The sequence below is a fragment of the Spea bombifrons genome, chromosome 11 (assembly GCF_027358695.1).
Source record: "Spea bombifrons isolate aSpeBom1 chromosome 11, aSpeBom1.2.pri, whole genome shotgun sequence".
In the NCBI taxonomy this organism is placed as follows: domain Eukaryota; kingdom Metazoa; phylum Chordata; class Amphibia; order Anura; family Pelobatidae; genus Spea; species Spea bombifrons.
In genome coordinates this window covers 27,486,910-27,509,817 of record NC_071097.1, presented here as the reverse complement: position 1 = coordinate 27,509,817, position 22,908 = coordinate 27,486,910, and the positions used below count along the sequence as shown (strand labels likewise).

The 22,908-nt window shown below is 40.0% G+C and overlaps 2 protein-coding genes across 2 annotated transcripts in view; one reads left to right on the top strand and one right to left on the bottom strand.

Moving 5' to 3' along the window:
- Nucleotides 1–16,184: 16,184 nt before the first annotated feature.
- The window catches only part of BCCIP (BRCA2 and CDKN1A interacting protein), an 88,539-nt gene continuing 81,815 nt past the window's right edge, over nucleotides 16,185–22,908 (top strand). Inside the window, exon 1 of the mRNA XM_053450946.1 lies at nucleotides 16,185–16,189. The gene's annotated coding sequence lies outside the window, so the exon portion shown is untranslated. The remainder of the gene's footprint in view (nucleotides 16,190–22,908) is intronic.
- Nucleotides 19,962–22,264, bottom strand: TEX36 (testis expressed 36). The gene is made up of 4 exons (XM_053450950.1): nucleotides 22,118–22,264; nucleotides 21,249–21,371; nucleotides 20,375–20,452; nucleotides 19,962–20,261 (listed from the first exon to the last, which is right to left on the bottom strand). The coding sequence occupies exons 1-4, from the start codon at nucleotides 22,166–22,168 to the stop codon at nucleotides 20,001–20,003; spliced, it is 513 nt and encodes a 170-aa protein (XP_053306925.1). The 5' UTR covers nucleotides 22,169–22,264; the 3' UTR covers nucleotides 19,962–20,000.

The following is a 22,908-nucleotide window of genomic DNA, read 5'->3' as shown; positions in this document are numbered from 1 at the left end:
AGATGTTAACCTCATGGGTTGGTGGCAGCCTGTGGCAAATCCAGCATCATCTGATCAATTTCCTGTCCGAAAGTTCTCTCCCTTGCCCTTCCCCACCCTTACACAAGGGCTGCCTGAACCAATGAGGAATATCATAATAGAGGAGAAATAACTTAATGCTTAATCCTGTAGATCCTGAGAACAGGAAGTTAAGGAGTTAATAAGGGGTTAACGCTGTAACAGCAGCAGCGTTGGCACCAGGGTTTTAAAGGTCTGAGTCTGAGAGACCAATGGTTCCCCAGGCCAAGTTTCAGCGGTTGTTTGAGTCTGAGACACCAGGTCTGAGTACCTCGGCCTGAGAGGAACGGTGATTAGAATCCCCTGGCAAATCAATGGGCAAGTTACGCCTCAGAGGAACTTGGCCTGGTGAGCCCAATGGCTAGGGCTTTAGGAGTAAAGAGCGTCCGTAAGAGCGACTCTATTGGTCCAATAAAGAGCAGCGTTTGATAAACTCGTTGCCTCCGTACACACATTGTCTTCATCTTCTTAAAGGCTGGGGCCCTCCTTGTCTCTTCCCATGTTGTCTTCCCGTGTTGGATAGTTTGGAAGCCCACACCTTCTTTCTCCATATATAATGTGATTGTGTATATATAATATATTAAAATACAATAGGTTTTTAAACAAAAGAAATCCTGATCCCTAATAGTTGTGACTATCCTATTGAATGATGGTAAAATTGCCATGTGTTAAATCCATAAAGAATGTTTACAGATTTGCCAAAGTATTGCTTCGAGAGAACTGCATGTTCATGTTTGACCGTGTAAGAAAAAAAGGCCATTCTTATATCTTGAGAAGAGATGCGTGTTGTTATCCCTCACGTTAAGTCCATATTGTAATAAGCCGCTTGCGTTACTCTTACAGGAGCCGAGGTTGGAATCAGCACCTCCAGGATCCATGCCCGAGGTCCTGTGGGCCTGGAGGGATTACTTACCACAAAGTGGTTGTTGCGAGGTGAAAACCACGTGGTCTCTGACTTCTCTGAACAAGGAAGTATGAAATATCTCCACGAAAATATCCCCGTTCCCCAGAGACACATCAGCTAAGACAATTGGCTGCATTTTACTGATCGATCTAAAAATGTACCTCTTATAGAACGCGAGTGTTAGGAATTGTTAGATTATATTTCTGGAATGTGGGCAGACATCTGCTGATTTACACGTTAGCAATATTTTCATTTTTTTGTGTCAATTTCTAGTATTTGGATAATGTAATGCATATTAGCAATTTGTATGCATACATGAGATTTTCCCTATAAGTAGTTGCAGCTGCCATGTTGTTTCCATTTTTTTCTGCTGTCGGTGAAGCAATGTCTGCGTTCCCGTTCAATGTTTTCCACCATCATAGTAAGACTATACTCTGCTGTTTAAAATCCTAGTACGAGCATAAGGCCATCCATAAGTCGGTTCCTCCATACATTTCATATCTCTGGAATCTACTTCCGCCGAACCTTCAGCTTTCAGCCTCCCTCCCAACATTCAAGAAACATCTAAAAACCCACTTCTACAGAGAAGCCGCGCCATCTTAACTTCCCTGTCACTGATACAACCACCACACTACCTCTCGCCCTTTCTCTCTGCCCTTTGTTTGTCACCCCATTCCCTCAAGATGGTAAGCTTGCGAGCCAAGCTATCTCAACATAATGTATCAGTTTGTCTCAGTCTGTCAGTCCTAGTTTTGTCAGACCCCTTGAATATATGTATTGTATGAATCGCTGCGTAAATTATTGGCGCTATATAAATAAAAGATAAGAACAAAAGGTATTTTGCTTTATTGCTGGTTATAATTAAACAAAAAGGCATTAGTGTTTCTTATAAGAAAGCGTTCCGCGTACCAGTACTTTCCTGTTACACTGAATTACAAAGCAAGCGACAGAAGTGACAAAATTAATATTCATACATCAAAAACATCTTGGCACAAGAGCATAGAAAGTAGCAGCTCATTCTCCGCATTTCACAGCGATACAGATGCTTTAGGAATGGGTGAGGGTTAAACTTTGCAATGGTGGTGAATACACAACACTACATCTTAAGCTATTTCTTATTTGGTCTTTGTATGAACACGTCGCTAGAGCTTCTTATACATTTTACTATGAAATCTCCCTGAAGCACCGATTACCGTACACATTATTTCTGTTTACATCGGCATATGGTGGTGACAAGGATTGTTTGGGAGCAGAAGCAAGCGACGCTTTGAAAATAGTGTTGTTACAGGTCAGATGTAGTCAGCGGCTCTCCGGGGAGAGTGACCGTGTTTAATGTATATTATAAAGTGTATCATCTTTTAAACTACACGCTCCGGTCCATTCATTTGACGTAGCATCATGTACACGGTATAATCAGTAGGGATCCAGCTACAGTGGTGTTAGATCGGTAGACTGCGATAATCTCCAAACCACATGAAGCGGTTCTCGGGAACCGGCTTCATATGAGCAGACCTCTCTTTATGGTTTTTGGGGAATCTCCTGCAGAAAGGTCGTTCTGTGTCCTGACGTCCTTTGTATGTATCCTGATACAGCGACGCACCATCCAGCGTGCTTGGGGCATTTGGTAATGTCTCGTGGCAAAAGAGGTTGAAGTTTTGGGAGGAATGTTGTGACTTTCCACTTTTTCTACGTCCGAGTCCCTAAAATTTCACATAAGAGCATTAAATAAATGTTGATCCGCCGTGTTATCTAATGTTTTCACCTATCCACGAAGACATCCCCCCAAGGTGAGTACTTACAGCATCAAAATACTCCACGCTGTGCAATGAGTACTTGTTGTCGTGTAATGAGAAGGGAAAGCCGCTGTGTACACCATTCTAGAAAAGAGAAAAAACAGTAAAAAGTAGTTCTGCGGATTAAATAGTCTTCATGTCTAACCTCTGGGATGTGAGAGGGAGACCTGAGTGATTCTTTAACTCGAGACGTTTATAGACAAATGCATGCTGTAGGATTTCATTAAAATTACCTTTGTCCTACATAAAGTATTTATTATAAGTGTCGCCCATAAATTAAGCCATCTGAATATGTCAGGATGGCACGGGAAATGGCCAACAACTCTCAGCCATACATACTGAAACATGCTGCCTCTAGTAGTATACCAAATGTGGGTATAAGTGGTGGCCATGTTTCGCAGTAAGCTGTACTGCAGATTAAATCTTGCGTGATCTAAAATAAGTAGTGTAGACATTCAGTACAACCACGTAAAATAAGCAAAAACCGATCCATAGCATCACAATGCAGCAATCAGAGGTCACTACAACACGGTTCATCATTTAACTCTTCAACAGTTCCTCCTTTTGATGAGGTCATGAATGTCTTTTTGTGGGCTTTATAGTCCGAGGTGCCACTAACTTAATGTGTGTAAGAAAATATATAGGGCCAATACAAACTTCAAATAATTGGATCACATATAAATGTATGTGTGTCAAAAATAGGCAGAGTCACTTAGATGCAAACAAAGGTAAAACATTTAATACGAACAAAAATAGAAGAAGAATATAAAAAGAAGATAACAAAAATAATACGAAACAAGTCTTACAAAACCTTGGAAAGGAATTTAGTTGATGGCATCTGTCCTATGCATTCCTGAGGATGGAGGGAGGGAGTGTTGGGACGTGAAGAGTCCGTGGATGGCAAGTACATCTCTCCTCTACCTCTCCTCCATGCCTCTCTTACACCAAGCTTATATATCATTTGAAAATGATGTCAGTCTATTGGTCTTCACCTAATTAGGTGTTCAAACATGTTCACTTAGGTCTTACACGCCCAAACCCTATTTTAGGTGGTCGCTGTACGTATATTGTAATGCCCTTTTAGAATTACAACTATACCATGCATTAGCAAGCTACTATCCTATCTATAGACTGCCTGTTCAGCAAATCCTTCATTCCATAATTAAGGTCAAGGAAACCTTGAAACCTACCATTGAAACATATAAATATATCTTAATTATCATTTATTTATGCCCAATGATTACATATCTTTGACTATTGCCTATACTAATAATTATATATGGTCCATTTCTTAATTGAGGTTAGAAAATGTATTAGAATATTTTACAATTCCCCCTGATGATAGGATAATATCCTTATCATATCTTTTCAAATATACACATTTACTCACCATTCGTATCACATTCGTATCACATTTATACTACAATCACATCACACTTTACCTGGGACCATATGATAATCATTAGCATGAGACACCCTTTTCTCTACATTTGTTATGGAATGAGAGGATTGTGCTCTTTTTATCAATTCCCTTAATATTCCATCTCCCTTATCTACTTCATACTTAACATGTTTATATATCTTACTTATTCTACACATAAGAAAACTTTGATAAATAATACATAATAAAACAAGTATAGCTATAATAACAATTGGATTCAACAATATATTCCCAGCTGCGGATTTTACTGAAGATTGTGACCACATATTTACTGATTTTTTAAAATTTGACCACCAACTAACTCCAGACATATCATTCCATTGATGTTGAATTTGTTCTAATTCACCTTGTTTATGTTGGAAAACAATTTCGGCATCTTTCAATTGTTGTTTTAATATGGCCAATAATCCCTTATCTTTCTTTATTTCCTCAGTCCATGTTTTCCAAGGAAAATGGTCTATCTGTGTGAGATTAAATTGCAGAGGTAGTGTTTTTAAACGCTCTATGCCCATAGTCGAGACATTAAACTTTTTCCCATCTATCTCCAACTTTTTCAATTCTCCTTCTATGCAATATAATCCTCTGTGAAGAGTTTCATTATGCATACAATTTGAAAAGAATGCTCTGACCAATGACTCTTCCTTCATTACCTGAAAACAAACTTTTCCTATCTTTACTTGAGTCATTAATTCATGCACAGATGTAACACTTTCAATTCTGGCCTCACATGATGAATGATTGTGAAAACAAGAATGATAGACAACTTTTTCTTGCCCTGGAAGACATATTACTTTGGAAACAAAATGAAGACAAGCTGAAACATCTAATTGTTCCAGATTTTCCCCATCAAATACAAAATCTGTATATCTTAAATTATAATGAATCAATTGTGTGTCACTGACCGGAATTCCTAAAACTGTTACTGGTACCATTACTTGTTCAACTCCTGCCACTGGGATTAAAGATGTCCCAATACAAAAATCCTGATCACAACCCATCCATTTATTAATCCACAAATCAATATGACCCAGACCAAAACTATATTTATCAGGTAAGCTTTTCAACAAACCCAAAGGTGTAATACCACTCTGTAAAGCCTGTGCAATCATCTTTAGATTAGTGGAATATTCTATCTGTATTTCCAGGCATGCCCTTGACACTTGATTCTCCTCTTGACTCTCTATTAAGTCTAAAGTGGCATCCTGTAAGTGAGATACAGACGACCCAATCACAGTAGCAGAACTTAGAACCATTTGTTCCAATAACTGATTTAACCCTTTTTGTACTTTTGCTCCCTGACTTCCTACATAACTTATGGATCCCAAATCGGATTTAAGAGTATTTATATCCATAGTATTAAGTAAGCTTCCTACCGAACCAACACCCCCCAAGATTCCCTCAATAACACCTCGTCTACTTCTTGTCATTCTCAATGGATTTTGTCCAAACCATTGGGCAAGACCTTTTTCCATATTAGTAAGGTGTGACAAACATTGAGGAAACCAAGTGGATATTTTCCAATCAGTCATGTTAAAAGTCCAAACTAGGGTTACAAACGATCCATTCCTCAATAATGGTTTAGATTGAAAATAATTAACCTGAAAAGGATTGGATGGTTTGAGTGTAGTACCAGTACACAAATTATCTTCAGGGGACCAAACACTGACATTTGCTCTGTCGCAGTGTTTGTAATCTCCTTTCAGTAATACACAACATTCATATATCCCAGAGTCTGTACGAGTTGGACTATCTAATCTAAGCATAAAATGCATACCATTCCAATATACATCCCCCATTTGACCCTTATGAAGTATACGAGTTGGATTATTTGTAAAACTTCCTAAAGATGTTTTCCCTTTTGACCAAATGAGTGATGCTTCCTGGGGTAATGGTAACCTTGTCCCACATTGTAGTTCTATAGGTTCCAATTCCTCTTGGACTTTCACACTACGGGGATTAACTCTAACTTCAGGTGCTATAGAATTAGTTACCGTAAACACAAAAGATACTTTGACCAAAGCTGTCTCTCTTTCCACCTGAAAGTTCCAAACCCTAGTCCAATCATCATCCCCTGCTGATATAGAAAGCAGTGAAGGATCTAAGATTTTCCCATAAGACTGAGTCTTATACCAAATCTCTGTCTTAGATCTTCCCATTTTCCCTGATGTTAACATCTCATTGGTAACATCACCTGTCCATTGTGCATGTTCTTCTCCCTTAATTGTTATAGACCACCACATGGACTCAGTAGGATGACATTCCCAAACACCTGTCTGATTATTATGGGTATAATTCCCCTGTGACTGTGTGAATTTGGCTTTTGGTCCTACTTTTGAATGAACCGTAATCTCTGAGGTATGCTCAAAAAATATAGTCAAACAAGGTTGATCTCTGGAGCCATAACCGAATCTAATTTGTCCAACAATGTCTCTTGATGTATCAATGTCTGATGTCAGGAGTCGATCCACCTGAACTTCTCTTATTTTATGTGATAACAATGTCTTCTGTGGTAAATCCTTTATCGGATCATCAATTCCAATTGGCTTCTGGTATAGTTCAAACAACACAGCAACCAAAAAACTCAGCACCAACAACCATGGAAGTAATATGTAGCACGCTATCTTGATGTCACGCTTCTTGTATTGCTGTTTCTTTGGAGGTTCTTTGTCCAATAGTAAACAGTTGTGTTCCTCCATTTTCTTGCAGAACTGTGTTCCTGCAAGAACAGAATTTAGTTAGAAACATACAATTTACACTGGTCAACATGTACCCACAGCTTCTGCTGCCTACGGGTATTTTTCACAGTCTTTTCTGTTCTTTGAACAAGGATCATAACTTGACCCATAGTATCGATTATTTCAAACGGTCCTTCCCAATTACTTTCCCAAGGTCCCGCCTTCCTAAAAGTCTTAATCATTACTGATGCTCCTCTCACAAATTTAGAAGAGTGAGGCGGTACCATACGCTGCATTCTAGACGCTGCGTGAGGAAGAATTGTTTTTAAATTCTCCTGAAGTATCTGTAACCACTTAGTTCTTGCAATGGCATCTTTCTGTGGAGTAGACAAAAACGGTTCATGAGGAAAGATCAATGGCATTTTCCTTCCTGTCATTAATTCAAAAGGTGTATACTGGGTAGTTGAGGAACTTGTTCCCCTAATACTCATCAATACCAGAGGTACTGCATCAACCCAAGTATTTCCTTTATCGAGTAACATTTTTGCAATTCTAGACTTAATCGTTCTGTTCATTCTTTCTACAATACCTGCGGACTGAGGATGGTATGGAACATGGAATTGTTGACGTACCCCCAGGATTGCGCAAACAGCCTGCATGACTTTGCCAGTAAAATGGCTCCCCCTGTCAGATGAAATCATCCTTGGGATTCCCCAAGTACAAAAAACATGATTCACTAATGCTTTTGCCGTAGACAAAGCATCATCTTTCCTGACAGGCAACAGTTCTACCCACTTAGAAAATACATCTACCACAACCAATGCGTACCTGAGACCTTGTTTACCTGAAGGTAGGGGACCTACGTAGTCAATCTGCAATGTAGACCACGGACCGTCTGCAGGTGCAATTCTTAGAAGTGGAGGCTTTTGTCCTTTAGGCCTGGGGTTTACTTGAGCACAAATGAGACATGACTGAACAACATTTTGTACAGAGTCCTCCATTTTGTCCCAATAAAACTTCTCTTTGAGAATTTCCAGCAACTTTTGCTGACCCACATGACCTAAACTTTCATGATTATAGCGGGTGAATTCCGTCTGCAAGTGTTTAGGCACAACTGGAAGTAAATTACCTTGCATTTCATAACAAATCACTCCATTTTCACAAACAAAAGGAGGTGTTATTTTATTCTTACATTCCACAATGAACGGATCTTTCATCTGTTCATCACTAAATGAAGGTAAATTTGCTTCCTTACTCTTTACTGGTAGTACTTCCAACGGTTCTAGTTCCATCCCTATCTCTCCTATCAAAGCTGCTTCCTTGGCTAGAGAATCTGCTTTCTCATTTCCCAAAGCTAAATCACTAGTCCCTCTGCTATGGCCGGGTACTTTGACAATAGCATATCGGTTAGGATTTTTAGAAGCAAGCTCAAAGATAGTCTGCAATGTATCAACATGACTTAAGATTTTGTTAGATGAATCCACAAAACCTCGTTTTTTCCACACAGGTAAGTAGTCTGTTAGTGAACGTACGACATATGAACTATCGCTATAGATTACCAAAGGATCATTATTTTCTTTCTCATTAATTTCCAATACTGTTTTAACAGCTTCAATTTCTGCTCTCTGTGCAGAAAAATGTCCTGGTAGTCTATGCTGAATAGCTCGACCTTTCTTTGGAAACCAAATGGCATATCCGGTATAATATTGTCCTTTCAAACAAAATCTAGAACCATCTACAAATACTGGTTCATCAGTTTCCTCTACTTCTTTTCTAAAAAGAGATGGAAAATCCCCCTGAAATGTCTCAACACACTCATGTGATTCACCCTCATATTGCATTAGTTGAGGGAGCACATATTTAGCTTTATGATCCACTTCAATCTGTTTTGGAGATAAAGACAACAACCAATGTGCAAATCTTTGATGTGACACTCCTGGGATACTTTTTTCAAGAAGCAATTTCAAGGTGGAGTGAGGGGTCTGCAGAATTAGTTTGTTAAACCCAACAATATGTTCAGTCGCCTTGACTGCAAAGTGTACACCCACCAGATGTCTTGCACACGTTTCAAACCCTTTTTCCACAGGTGAAAGGAGTTTGGAAAAATAGCCAACTATTCTCCATTCCTTTCCCTGTAGCTGCAGTAAAACTGCCGAGACAGCCGTCTCCGAGGTATGAACTTGTAAAGCAAAAGGCTTAGATGGATACACAGTTGTCAAAGCTGGTGCTCTCTGTAAATCAAGTTTAAGTTGTTCAAACGCTTTCTGCTGCTCATCTCCCCATGGACCAAACAAATTGTCATCATCAGTACTTTTTAGTAAGTCATATAAGGGTTTAGCTTTTTCAGCAAAGCCCTCTATGAAGTCTCTAGAAAAATTTACAAGTCCCAGGAATTGTCTTAAAGCTTTGAAAGTTGTAGGTACAGGCAAAGCTGCTACTGTTGCTACTCTTTCATGCAAAGGACGTCTCTGGCCTGGACTTATCAAAACTCCCAAGTACTGAACCTCTTGTTTCAGTAATTGGACCTTCCTTGGATTTAATTTCAATCCTGACTCGTACAACAGATTAAACAACTCTGCTAGCAAGGTGAGGTGTTCCTCTCTACTCTCTGTTGCCAACAAGATATCATCAACATACTGTAGAATACAATCTTGCCTTGAGAATTTTGATAACACTTTTGCCAATGCCTGATGAAACAGACTAGGTGACATGTGCGCCCCTTGTGGTAATCTGCAAAATACATATTGCTCATTCAGAAAAGTAAAAGCAAATTTGTATTGACAACTCCTCTCTATCTGAATACTGAAAAAACCATTACTGATATCCAGTACCGAGAAAAACTTTGCCTTAGCATTCAATCGAGACATGATGTCGGGGGTATCTGCTACAATTGGCGCCACATTTGGGGTACATTTATTAAACATACGCAGATCTAGAAGCATTCTATAAGAATTATCTGGTTTCTTAACTGCCCATAACGGATAGTTTGTCACCGAATTTGATTTGCGTATGACGCCTTGTTGAAGTAGTTCTTCAATAATTTTGGACAAAGGCTCAATTGAATCTGGAGGCAATCGGTACTGTTTCTGAGCTATGGGATCTGTTCCTTCCACTTTAACAACAACATCTTTCATTGTCCCTACCTCATTCTTAGATTGAGCCCATAACGAGGGATGTTTCTGCACAATTTCTACAAGAGTCAAGTCATTACAATCCATTTGTGGCCATACATGATTTGGGGATACCTCCTCAATTAAATTGATGACGGCCACTACACTGTAGTCACTTGGATCAATTACTACAGGCCCTTTAAGATTATTACTTCTCCAAATCACTTGATTCCCTAAGTCAATGACCCAACCTCGTTCTCTCATTACATCAGCCCCTAAGATATTTTCTGAGCTAGGACAATGTCAGATATCAATTTCAGTACACAAATAGCCAGGAATCTCAAACAAAACACCAGTAACCAAAGTTGCTGAAGTATTACCTTTACCACTAAAACCTACAATCGTGCAAACAGGTGAGTTAGATGTTATAGGTAAAGCTTGATTAGTCACACTTAATTGAGCTCCTGTATCAATTAGGAATGTAATCTCTTTTCCCTGTAATTTTCCCTTGACATATGGTCTGCCACAGTTGTCAGTTGACACTGGAGCTACATAAGTCAACTTACAGAGTGATTGATTCTTATCTAGTCACTGAGAGGGCGTCAGACCCCTCCTGACATTCTTTCCTGTTACATTAGTAGCAGTACTATTTGTTGTGAGCTCTTGCACCTGTCTTATTAGTGGAGTGTATGGGGACGTTGACTTAAATTGTTCACCAGTAGGTGGGGCTGTTGGCATCAGCCCATTTTCTTTCCCAAAATTTTGTGTTCTAGGGACAAATTTTCTATTTTGAAGAAATTGTTTACACTGCCACTTCAAATGTCCTCTTTGACCACAATGATAACAACTAACATTTGGTCTGAATATCTTTCGGTTAGTATTATCAAATCGTTCAAAATTAGTAGGATTAGTTTGTGGCTTGTGACAGTCATTCTGAGTTAATTCTGGCCGTTTGTCAATTAGTTTCTGTACTGTAGATACTTTTACCTTTACAGTTGACATTTTCATTGCTCGTCTAATACGATCAATGAATATGGCTGCTTCTTGCAAACTAGGTTTTTCAGAGGCAAGCTGAACAGATACAGGATCTAGATATTTAAATTTCCTTACAAATGCTATAATCATTGCCTGTGGTTCATCTCCATCATCAACTCCCATTACCATTCTATAGGCTTTCTCAAATTTCAACAGAAATGCAAAGGGATCATCTTGAAGATTTACTTTTAGAGATTCAATTAAGTCAAGAGATGGAGATGAGTCACCAGTTGTAAACAGAATTAATTGTTTCAATCTATCCATGTCATTTGCATGCACTAATTGACCTAATGCATCCTCTGTAGGTGTGTCCTGTAACCTTTTGGACATATGTGAAGGTATCCATAGCTTAAAAATGGCGTTTCTTTGTTTATTACTTAATTGGAATTTGTCTGTATTTGTTTCAAATACATCACTATTATGGAATGCATCCATCTTATCGTCATATTTAGGAATATCTTTGGCAATTTTCATTAATTGATCATTAATTTTTAAAGTCAATTTTGTTGCACTGTCTCTGAGCTTTTGTCTCTCAACTCCTCCTACGTCAAGTTCCTCATCAGAATCTATTGTTGAGGTACCAGCTATTTCAGGGACAAAAGATACGCCCTTCTTACCTTCTTGTCTTGTGATAACTGACACCTTCTTATTTTCTAAACATAGTTTAGACAGTAACTGAGCTTGTCTGTCCCTAGCCCTCTCCAAGTTCTCTAATTGCTGAGCTAAAACAAAACAGTCGGGACAGCTGTTAAAGTCGTCAGTACTGTCATCAGGGTTAGATTCTGGTACAACTTTGTTAATCATGCAAATACTTTGTCTAGGTTGTAAATCCTCCACAATCAAGTCATTAAACGTTTTAAACATGCTTAGGACATTTTGCAGTTTCTTCTTAAGTTTATCAATACATAACAATTTCTTATCTATCTTCATATTCTCTAGCTCACATTGTTTGTACATACTAGCCCATAACTGTGCATTAGTAGGACAATTATCAAATTGAAAAGTTATTTTACTTTTGTTAGCATATGTTTTTATAAAATCCATGACTTACCCTTCTTAGTGAACTCTCCTTGAGTGGCTGTTGTATCACGCTGTATGGCTTTCTTGCGTCTGCCGTCAATAGCGTCTTTTAGCACTTTTGGTTCCAATAAAATCTGAAAGTCTGTATCCTCAAAGGTTCTTTTCTTAATTCTCTCCCGACAGTTTGCAAAAAGTGTACAGATATATCTGCCCTTCCCCCTGAGCAAGCTGGAGGGCAACGGTCAGGAAAAAAATACGCAGGGCTGGCACGCCAGATATGTAAGAAAATATATAGGGCCAATACAAACTTCAAATAATTGGATCACATATAAATGTATGTGTGTCAAAAATAGGCAGAGTCACTTAGATGCAAACAAAGGTAAAACATTTAATACGAACAAAAATAGAAGAAGAATATAAAAAGAAGATAACAAAAATAATACGAAACAAGTCTTACAAAACCTTGGAAAGGAATTTAGTTGATGGCATCTGTCCTATGCATTCCTGAGGATGGAGGGAGGGAGTGTTGGGACGTGAAGAGTCCGTGGATGGCAAGTACATCTCTCCTCTACCTCTCCTCCATGCCTCTCTTACACCAAGCTTATATATCATTTGAAAATGATGTCAGTCTATTGGTCTTCACCTAATTAGGTGTTCAAACATGTTCACTTAGGTCTTACACGCCCAAACCCTATTTTAGGTGGTCGCTGTACGTATATTGTAATGCCCTTTTAGAATTACAACTATACCATGCATTAGCAAGCTACTATCCTATCTATAGACTGCCTGTTCAGCAAATCCTTCATTCCATAATTAAGGTCAAGGAAACCTTGAAACCTACCATTGAAACATATAAATATATCTTAATTATCATTTATTTATGCCCAATGATTACATATCTTTGACTATTGCCTATACTAATAATTATATATGGTCCATTTCTTAATTGAGGTTAGAAAATGTATTAGAATATTTTACAATGTGCAATATTAGTATAAAGCTAATTGACATGGCTAATGAGCAGGACAGTGATTTCAGCGGATGAGAAAGGAAAGTATGTGCGATAGTGCAGAGGGTACCGTAATAGAGATGTGAAAGGAAATAATCTATGGAGTAACAGCATGGTTACGATACTGAAAGGAGAGAACAAAACAAAAGGATAAATAAAGATCACGGAGACAAGGAAGACAATGGGGTACTTCTGCTTTACCTTGCGCTGGGTTTTGTAGATCTGGGGCAGCTTGAAATCGTTCCCGATGCCCGTTTTTGTTTGGTTCAGCATGGCCTGCGTGCTTGATACGGGCAGCTTTGTATCCACGCCGATATGTGGGAACTAAAACATTTCACAGAAACATTAAATTCACTCTAAAAGCGAATACATATAAAAGCGCACTGATCTGACTGCGTGTAGTCAGACCTGTGTTAGGTTTATGGCTTCTATGGACCTTTCCAACATCAAGATGACAGCCTTTTCTTTATAGTAAAGACTCCCATTTTACGTCAGACGGATCGTCTCATACCCATGAGTTATTTGCCCCTTTTACTCCGACAGCATATTTCCCAAGCAACAGTCCCTCTATTTTCACTGGATGTCCATGTATCCTAGGAGCTCATGATGCCTGCTGGGTATGAGTGTATCACGGTGTGTATAACATCAACAAGAACGTATTATAAATTAAACTAGAACTAAAATGCTCTAGATTGTAAGCTTGTGGGCTAATGCGTCGGTTTGTTTTTGTCCATTCTAGTTTTTTTCAGACCCATTGAATGTAAGAAGAGCTGCGTAAATTGTTGGAGCTATAGAAAAGATAATAAACAGCTAACAATAGGTCACATAAATTCCTAATAAAGTCACAAAGTGACCTTCTCTTTGGCTATTTTTTTGATTTTTCTTTATTACCCAATTCCCATTCTTTTCAGTAGAAGGATTACACAATTGTGTGTTCCTTTAGGCATTTTAAAAATACCAAAAGTACTTAAATATATCTGCATCCACAGGATCAACTTAATGGCTATCACTATTAGGAAGGTAAGTGTCCTCACTGTACTTATGGAGGGAGTGAGTAGAGCTCTCGACTGACTCTGTTGTTTACACGTTACCATAGGAACAGGTCTGAAACATCACTTCCGGCTTCAGCCGCACGTGTATTGTGACTGACAGAACCAGTCATGGCAAGTGGAACCACAGTTACACATTCCTGTTAAATATCATTCGTCGATATATTAATGAAATGATGTGTACTGAAGTGATGTTTGTACGGTATGATAAGCAATAAAATACAATTATGGCTCCTATGAGATGAGTCTATATATATATATATATATATATATATATATATATAGTGTGTGTACAGGCTGCTGTATATTTCATGACGTGGAGCACCCCCCCCCCTCCGCCCATAGGACAGTCTTTCTGGGCAATTAACTGTGGAGTTATTCAACCATCCTCCATTTCATTTTGCATTCACCCACCACGAAAACGCTACATATTAATCCAAAAATCCCCAAATTGCATATCCCTTAACTCTGAGGTCACTTACTTCTGCCCTCATTTTCCTTTCATAAAGTATGAAGACCAAATGAAACACCCCCAGATCTGCCCCCCCCCGACTTTAACGGCTTAACTGCCATAACTGCTCAAATCCAATAGTCGATGAGAGAGCCGCCCTCCCTACCTCTCCTTTACTCAAACATAATGGAAAAGTTCAAATATGAAATCTCAGATGTCTTGGATATTTTATTAATCAATCAACAACGAGATGTTATACGTTGCTGTGAATGTGATGACACTTTATATTCCTCCATCCAGTGACTCCTCTTCATCATCCTCTTCATGCTCTGTAATGGAATCCAGAGAGCTCTTGCTCGCTTTTAGAGACTTACTGAATGCTTTGTGTCTCACAGCAGCCTTCTTAGATAGAACAGGAGAGGGGAGAGGGATGTCAGTCCATTTATAAAGCAGCAGGCTTATGGAGTGACAGGCTGCCTCTTTGACCAAAGGAAAGGGGTACTGTGACAGCCCCGTCATGTCCCTCCAGAGGTGCTCCAGGTTGACTTTTTTATTCAGTTTCTTGAGGTCCTGAAGCTCCATGGATTCCAGGAAGTAATTGATCTGTGTGATGACCTCACAGAGCATGTCATTGTGAATGAGCAGCTTAACCGAGCGGAGCACCAGGTACCGCGATAGCCCAGCATGCTGCGTCACCAGAGTCTTAATGATGAGTTTCAGCTGCTCTTTGTTCCCTTGGGCGATCTCTTGTCCTTGTAGGAGGCCCTGCATGCCCTTGCAGCCCAAGATGGGTAGGCAGTGATAAAGGCTGAACATGGCGGCTGAGACGATCTGAATGTCTTTGTGTTGAAGCTTGAGAAGTAGAGATGTCAGGCAGCTTCTGAAATGTTTGGCCGCTGTCCCTTTGCTGATGTTGCTACATTTCTGAGCGAGTTCACCGAGCAGCAGGATCGCTTCCAGCTGAACACTTTGCTTTTTGTTATTTAGAGACATAGAACAAAAAACGATCATCGCCTCAAATCGCTGCCCTATTTCTTTTCCGGACAAAAGACTCACAATCCTTGCAGAAGTCTTCAGAGAGTCTTGTATGACACTCTGATCCTGTCCGTCTTCATACATGGTGGTCACTAATCTTTCAAGGATGGAATCTTTGTATTTCTTGATCAGTTTGTGGGCTCCGTTTGCCGCGTTGCCGAGAGCTCGGATGCAGAGGCAGCAGACGGCAGGAATGGAGCTGGTGGAATTCCTGATCATTGATTTGATGATGGCTTTAATGATCTTCTTGTTGATGATTCCGGGATAATAGAGAAGCTCCGTAAAGAAGGCAATCCCGGTAAGAAGATGCATCTGGTGAGATGTCTCCAGTAGTGGCAGGAGTCTGCTGATGACTTCTTTCATACATCCAGTTCCAGATGCCACAATGTATTTAGCAAGCTGGATCATCCCATCAGGGTGAGTCTGTTCATACTTCAGAAGTTCTAATCCTTCCATGGTCTTCATGTCATCACAATTGTTCATTTTCAGGAGTATGACCTTCAGCGTCTCCACTGCCAGTCCACATGGATGAGGGCAGCCTGTTCTGTTACTTCCTACAGTGCTACTAATGTTGGTAATCAGCGCACACAGAAGCTTTGGGAACAGGCTGCTAATGATGGATCTCTCTTCTACTGTATTGACAATCTCATATACAGCTGCTGTTGCCACAACAGACTTGAGATCCTTATTCATGTGCTCAAGTAGCACCAGCAGAACTCTTTCAGCTGTTGCAGAGTTCTTTCCAATGGACCTCCATAACCCGCGTGTAACCTGGCTACACGAGAGCAGGTTTGCCAGTAATGCTTCAGTGACCTCTTCAGGGTGTTGGATGGACAGGGAAAACAGAGTCCGACACAATGATGATATGTCGTCCTCCTGATTGATGTCACTGAGCACTGTGCACGGAAACTCCATTGTTTTTTTCGCAGTAAATAGCAATAACGCTCTACAAACCGGATAACCAGAAAGTAGTAGTTGCACGCACCAAGCAGTGTCTGCAAAAGACTTGTTGCTGGGTGCTTGCCCTTTAGATAGCGCACTGTGACATCACTGAATGCATCATCATCTTTGTGACATCATCGCTATACAGGACACAGCCCATTATGACATCACTGCACACTGCTCTCGCCTAAACCCAGCAGCCTGAATTCACTGACTCCAATATAGAACACGTGATGTTCTAGGCAGTTAAATAAATAAATAGTTTAGAGAAAGAGTTGCTCGTGGATGTTAACTACAACTCTCATGTTCTTCATCCATAACTTGATAAAGACCTCATTGTGAGGTCGAACCGTTGTTGGTGTTGTCCTTCAATAAATCTGCCTGAGCTGGAACCCTTGAGTGCCTGGAGCCTTTATTTATCTTCATCCATAATGTGTCACGCTGCGCCAAGATTATTGTTGTTGTTGTTGTTATATATTTATTCATATAGCTGTTTCATATTCCATAGCGTAGTAAAATTAGTAAACACAAATTAGACACAAAGATGGCTCTGACAAGCTGCTTGGGCACAAAGACGACACTGGCAAGGGTATTACCGGAGGCACTGCTTTAACTAGACTTTGTATGTGTCTTTGGGGCATTTATAAGAAAGCCATGCCGCTGGGGCGTCGGGTGAGATGTCTCTAGTAGTAACATGAGTCCACTGATGACTTCTTCAATGCTTTCAGATGTTACAATGTATTTAGCAAGCTGGATCATTCCATCGGTGGCGGTGGGGGGGTTATTTGTACTTCAAACGTTGGAACCCCTCCATGGTCTTAGTGTCGTCACAGTTGGTATGCTGCAGAAAGACAATTACAGGCTCGCCTAACAGGAGATTAACTGATCGTAAGCAGCCCAAGAGCTTCTCGTGATGTCATGCAAATAAATAACGGAGAAAGCTGGATGAATATATTTGAGTTAAAACTGTAACATTTTGCTGTGTAATGTGATGAAAATGTGAGCATCGTATGACGTCTTTTGTATAAAGCTGGACTAAAATGTATCAAAGTGGTTTTTGTTTGTCAATCTGTAAATGTTTTGGAGATATTTAGATTAGATGTTAACCTCATGGGTTGGTGGCAGCCTGTGGCAAATCCAGCATCATCTGATCAATTTCCTGTCCGAAAGTTCTCTCCCTTGCCCTTCCCCACCCTTACACAAAGGCTGCCTGAACCAATGAGGAATATCATAATAGAGGAGAAATAACTTAATGCTTAATCCTGTAGATCCTGAGAACAGGAAGTTAAGGAGTTAATAAGGGGTTAACGCTGTAACAGCAGCAGCGTTGGCACCAGGGTTTTAAAGGTCTGAGTCTGAGAGACCAATGGTTCCCCAGGCCAAGTTTCAGCGGTTGTTTGAGTCTGAGACACCAGGTCTGAGTACCTCGGCCTGAGAGGAACGGTGATTAGAATCCCCCGGCAAATCAATGGGCAAGTTACGCCTCAGAGGAACTTGGCCTGGTGAGCCCAATGGCTAGGGCTTTAGGAGTAAAGAGTGTCCGTAAGAGCGACTCTATTGGTCCAATAAAGAGCAGCGTTTGATAAACTCGTTGCCTCCGTACACACATTGTCTTCATCATCTTAAAGGCTGGGGCCTTCCTTGTCTCTTGCCATGTTGTCTTCCCGTGTTGGAGGGTTTGGAAGCCCACACCTTCTTTCTCCATATATAATGTGATTGTGTATATATAAAATACAATAGGTTTTTAAACAAAAGAAATCCTGATCCCTAATAGTTGTGACTATCCTATTAAATGATGGTAAATTTGCCATGTGTTAAATCCATACAGAATGTTTACAGAATTGCCAAAGTATTGCTTCATGTTTGACCGTGTAAGAAAAAAAGGCCATTCTTATATCTTGAGAAGAGATGTGTGTTCTTATCCCTCACGTTAAGTCCATATTGTAATAAGCCGCTTGCGTTACTCTTACAGGAGCCGAGGTTGGAATCAGCACCTCCAGAATCCATGCCCGAGGTCCTGTGGGCCTGGAGGGATTACTTACCACAAAGTGGTTGTTGCGAGGTGAAAACCACGTGGTCTCTGACTTCTATGAACAAGGAAGTATGAAATATCTCCACGAAAATATCCCCGTTCCCAGGGGACACATCAGCTAAGACAATTGGCTGCATTTTACTGATCGATCTAAAAATGTACCTCTTATAGAACGCGAGTGGCAGGAATTGGCAGATTATATTTCTGGAATGTGGGCAGACATCTGCTGATTTACACGTTAGCAATATTTTCATTTTTTTGTGTCAATTTCTAGTATTTGGATAATGTAATGCATATTAGCAATTTGTATGCATACATGAGATTTTCCCTATAAGTAGTTGCAGCTGCCATGTTGTTTCCATTTTTTTCTGCTGTCGGTGAAGCAATGTCTGCGTTCCCGTTCAATGTTTTCCACCATCATAGTAAGACTATACTCTGCTGTTTAAAATCCTAGTACGAGCATAAGGCCATCCATAAGTCGGTTCCTCCATAAATTTCATATCTCTGGAATCCACTTCCGCCGAACCTTCAACTTTCAGCCTCCCTCCCAACATTCAAGAAACATCTAAAAACCCACTTCTACAGAGAAGCCGCGCCATCTTAACTTCCCTGTCACTGATACAACCACCACACTACCTCTCGCCCTTTCTCTCTGCCCTTTGTTTGTCACCCCATTCCCTCAAGATTGTAAGCTTGCGAGCCAAGCTATCTCAACATAATGTATCAGTTTGTCTCAGTCTGTCACTTCTAGTCTTGTCAGACCCCTTGAATATATGTATTGTATTACGCGCTGCGTAAATTATTGGCGCTATATAAATAAAAGATAAGAACGAAAGGTATTTTGCTTCATTGCTAGTTATAATTAAACAAAAAGGCATTAGTGTTTCTTATAAGAAAGCGTTCCGCGTACCAGTACTTTCCTGTTACACTGAATTACAAAGCAAGCGACAGGAGTGACAAAATTAATGTTCATACATCTAAAACATCTTGGCACAAGAGCATAGAAAGTAGCAGCGCATTCTCCGCGTTTCACAGCGATACGGATGCTTTCGTTTTAGGAATGGGTGAGGGTTAAACTTTGCAATGGTGGTGAATACACAACACTACATCTAAAGCTATTTCTTATTTGGTCTTTGTATGAACACGTCGCTAGAGCTTCTTATGCATTTTACTATGAAATCTCCCTGAAGCACCGATTACCGTACACATTATTTCTGTTTACATCGGCATATGGCGGCAAAACGGATTGTTTGGGAGCAGAAGCAAGCGACGCTTTGAAAATAGTGATGTTACAGGTCAGATGTAGTCAGCGGCTCTCCGGGGAGAGTGATCATGTTTAATGTATATTATAAAGTGTATCATTTTTTTAAACTACACGCTCCGGTCCATTCATTTGACGTGGCATCATGTACACGGTATAATCAGTAGGGATCCAGCTACAGCGGTGTTAGATTGGTAGACTGCGATAATCTCCAAACCACATGAAGCGGTTCTCGGGAACCGGCTTCATATGAGCAGACCTCTCTTTATGGTTTTTGGGGAATCTCCTGCAGAAAGGTCGTTCTGTGTCCTGACGTCCTTTGTATGTATCCTGATACAGCGACGCACCATCCAGCGTGCTTGGGGCATTTGGTAATGTCTCGTGGCAAAAGAGGTTGAAGTTTTGGGAGGAATGTTGTGACTTTCCACTTTTTCTACGTCCGAGTCCCTAAAATTTCACATAAGAACATTAAATAAATGTTGATCCTCCCTGTTAAGGCAGCAGTGTTATCTAATGTTTTCACCTATCCATGAAGACATCCCCCCAAGATGAGAACTTACAGCATCAAAATACTCCACGCTGTGCAATGAGTACTTGTTGTCGTGTAATGAGAAGGGAAAGCCGCTGTGTACACCATTCTAGAAAAGAGAGAAAAACAGTAAAAAGTAGTTCTGCAGATTAAATAGTTTTCATGTCTAACCTCTGGGATGTGAGAGGGAGACCTGAGTGATTCTTTAACTGGTGACGTTTATAGACAAATGCATGCTGTAGGATTTCATTAAAATTACCTTTGTCCTACATAAAGTATTTATTATAAGTGTCGCCCATAAATTAAGCCATCTGAATATGTCAGGATGGCACGGGAAATGGCCAACAACTCTCAGCCATACATACTGAAACATGCTGCTTCTAGTAGTATACCAAGTTGCCATGCCCCATAAATAAGTGGTGGCCATGTTTCGCAGTAAACTGTACTGCAGATTAAATCTTGCGTGATCTAAAATAAGTAGTGCAGGCATTCAGTACACCCATGTATGATGCATTTGCATTAATGCTAGTAAGATAAGCAAAAACCGATCAATAGCACCGCAATCAGAGGTCACTACAACACGGTTCACCATTTAACTCCTCAACAGTTCCTCCTTTTGATGAGGTCATGAATGTCTTTTTGTGGGCTTTATATTCCGAGGTGCCACTAATTTAATGTGCAATATTAGTATAAAGCTAATTGACATGGCTAATGAGCAGGACAGTGATTTCAGCGGATGAGAAAGGAAAGTATGTGCGATAGCGCAGAGGGTACCGTAATAGAGATGTGAAAGGAAATAATCTATGGAGTAACAGCATGGTGACGATACTGAAAGGAGAGAACGAAACAAAAGGATAAATAAAGATCACGGAGACAAGGAAGACAATGGGGTACTTCTGCTTTACCTTGCGCTGGGTTTTGTAGATCTGGGGCAGCTTGAAATCGTTCCCGATCCCCGTTTTTGTTTGGTTCAGCATGGCCTGCGTGCTTGATACGGGCAGCTTTGTATCCACGCCGATATGTGGGAACTAAAACATTTCACAGAAACATTAAATTCACTCTATAAGCGAATACATATGAAAAAGCACTGATCTGACTGCGTGTAGTCAGACCTGTGTTAGGGTTATGGCTTCTATGGACCTTTCCAACATCAAGATGACAGCCTTTTCTTTACAGTAAAGACTCCCATTTTACGTCAGACTGATCGTCTCATACCCATGAGTTATTTGCCCCTTTTACTCCGACAGCATATTTCCCAAGCATCCCTCTGTAGGAGAAACAGTCCCTCTATTTTTGCTGGATGTCCATGTATTCTAGGAGCTCATGATGCCTGCTGGGTATGAGTGTATCACGGTGTGTATAACATCAACAAGAACGTATTATAAATTAAACTAGAACTAAAATGAATTTTTCTTCCAAACGCCTTACATAAGCTCTAGATTGTAAGCTTGTGGGCTAATGCGTCGGTTTGTTTTTGTCCATTCTAGTTTTTTTCAGACCCATTGAATGTAAGAAGAGCTGCGTAAATTGTTGGTGCTATAGAAAAGATAATAAACAGCTAACAATAGGTCACATAAATTCCTAATAAAGTCACAAAGTGACCTTCTCTTTGGCTATTATTTTTAACCCCTTAAAGTTGATCATGCTGCATACTCATAGGCAAGTTACATTGTCAAAATAAATCAGACAATCACTATAATGATAACACATAGATCAGTTAAGCAGAAAACATGCAAAGTTAACAAAAATACAGAAAGTAGAGTTTTTTTCTTACCCAATTACCATCCTTTTCAGTAGAAGGCTTACACAATTGTCCTTTAGGCATTTTAAAAATACCAGAAGTACTAAAATAAATATATCTGCATCCACAGAATCAACTTAAACAAAGGCTTCCGCTACGTGCAGATCTATACATTACATGCTATCACTATTAGGAATGTAAGTGTCCTCACTGTCCTAATGGAAGGAGTGAGTGGAGCTCTCGACTGACTCTGTTGTTTACACGTTACCATAGGAACAGGTCTGAAACATCACTTCCGGCTTCAACACAGCAGCACGTGTATTCTGACAGTACCAGTCTTGGCAAGTGGAACCACAATTACACATTCCTATTAAATATGTGTAAATATGTATGTGTGTGTGTGTGTGTGTGTGTGTGTGTGTTTGTGTGTCTGGAGTCATGAGAATAACACTGGAACTTCTGAATCTAGATCTTGTTACTTGCTAAATCATATTATTAATCCTCATTAGGTCCCAAGACACAAAGACTGGTAGGTGTTCTTCCAAGAGTTTCTGCAGCAGCGGAGGCAGTCAAATCCGTGCGAGAAAGGCTCAGCCCTTGTATGAATCTAACACCAGTCACTGCTTTCTAAAATCGGATTATATGAATACACACATGCAGGGGGTACACTGCCTATAGACGCCAGTACCTTATATACCCTTACACTGTCCCGACCACTGCACAAATGATTAAATGTCACTGCCTTTAAAAATAACACCAAGTATTTTAATTTTCTACACTGCTACAGGAATAGAATTGGCAAATAATAATAATATAATAATAGT

What these genes read in the sequence shown, in the direction of transcription:
- TEX36 (XM_053450950.1), bottom strand. Translation starts at nt 22,168, where the DNA reads ATGCCTAAAGGACAATTGTGTAAGCCTTCTACTGAAAAGGATGGTAAT. An exon ending in CTGAAAAGGATGGTAATTGG is followed by an intron (nt 21,372 to 22,117) that starts GTAAGAAAAAAA and finishes GAAATGTTTTAG; the next exon opens with TTCCCACATATCGGCGTGGA. An exon ending in TCTACAAAACCCAGCGCAAG is followed by an intron (nt 20,453 to 21,248) that starts GTAAAGCAGAAG and finishes TCTCTTTTCTAG; the next exon opens with AATGGTGTACACAGCGGCTT.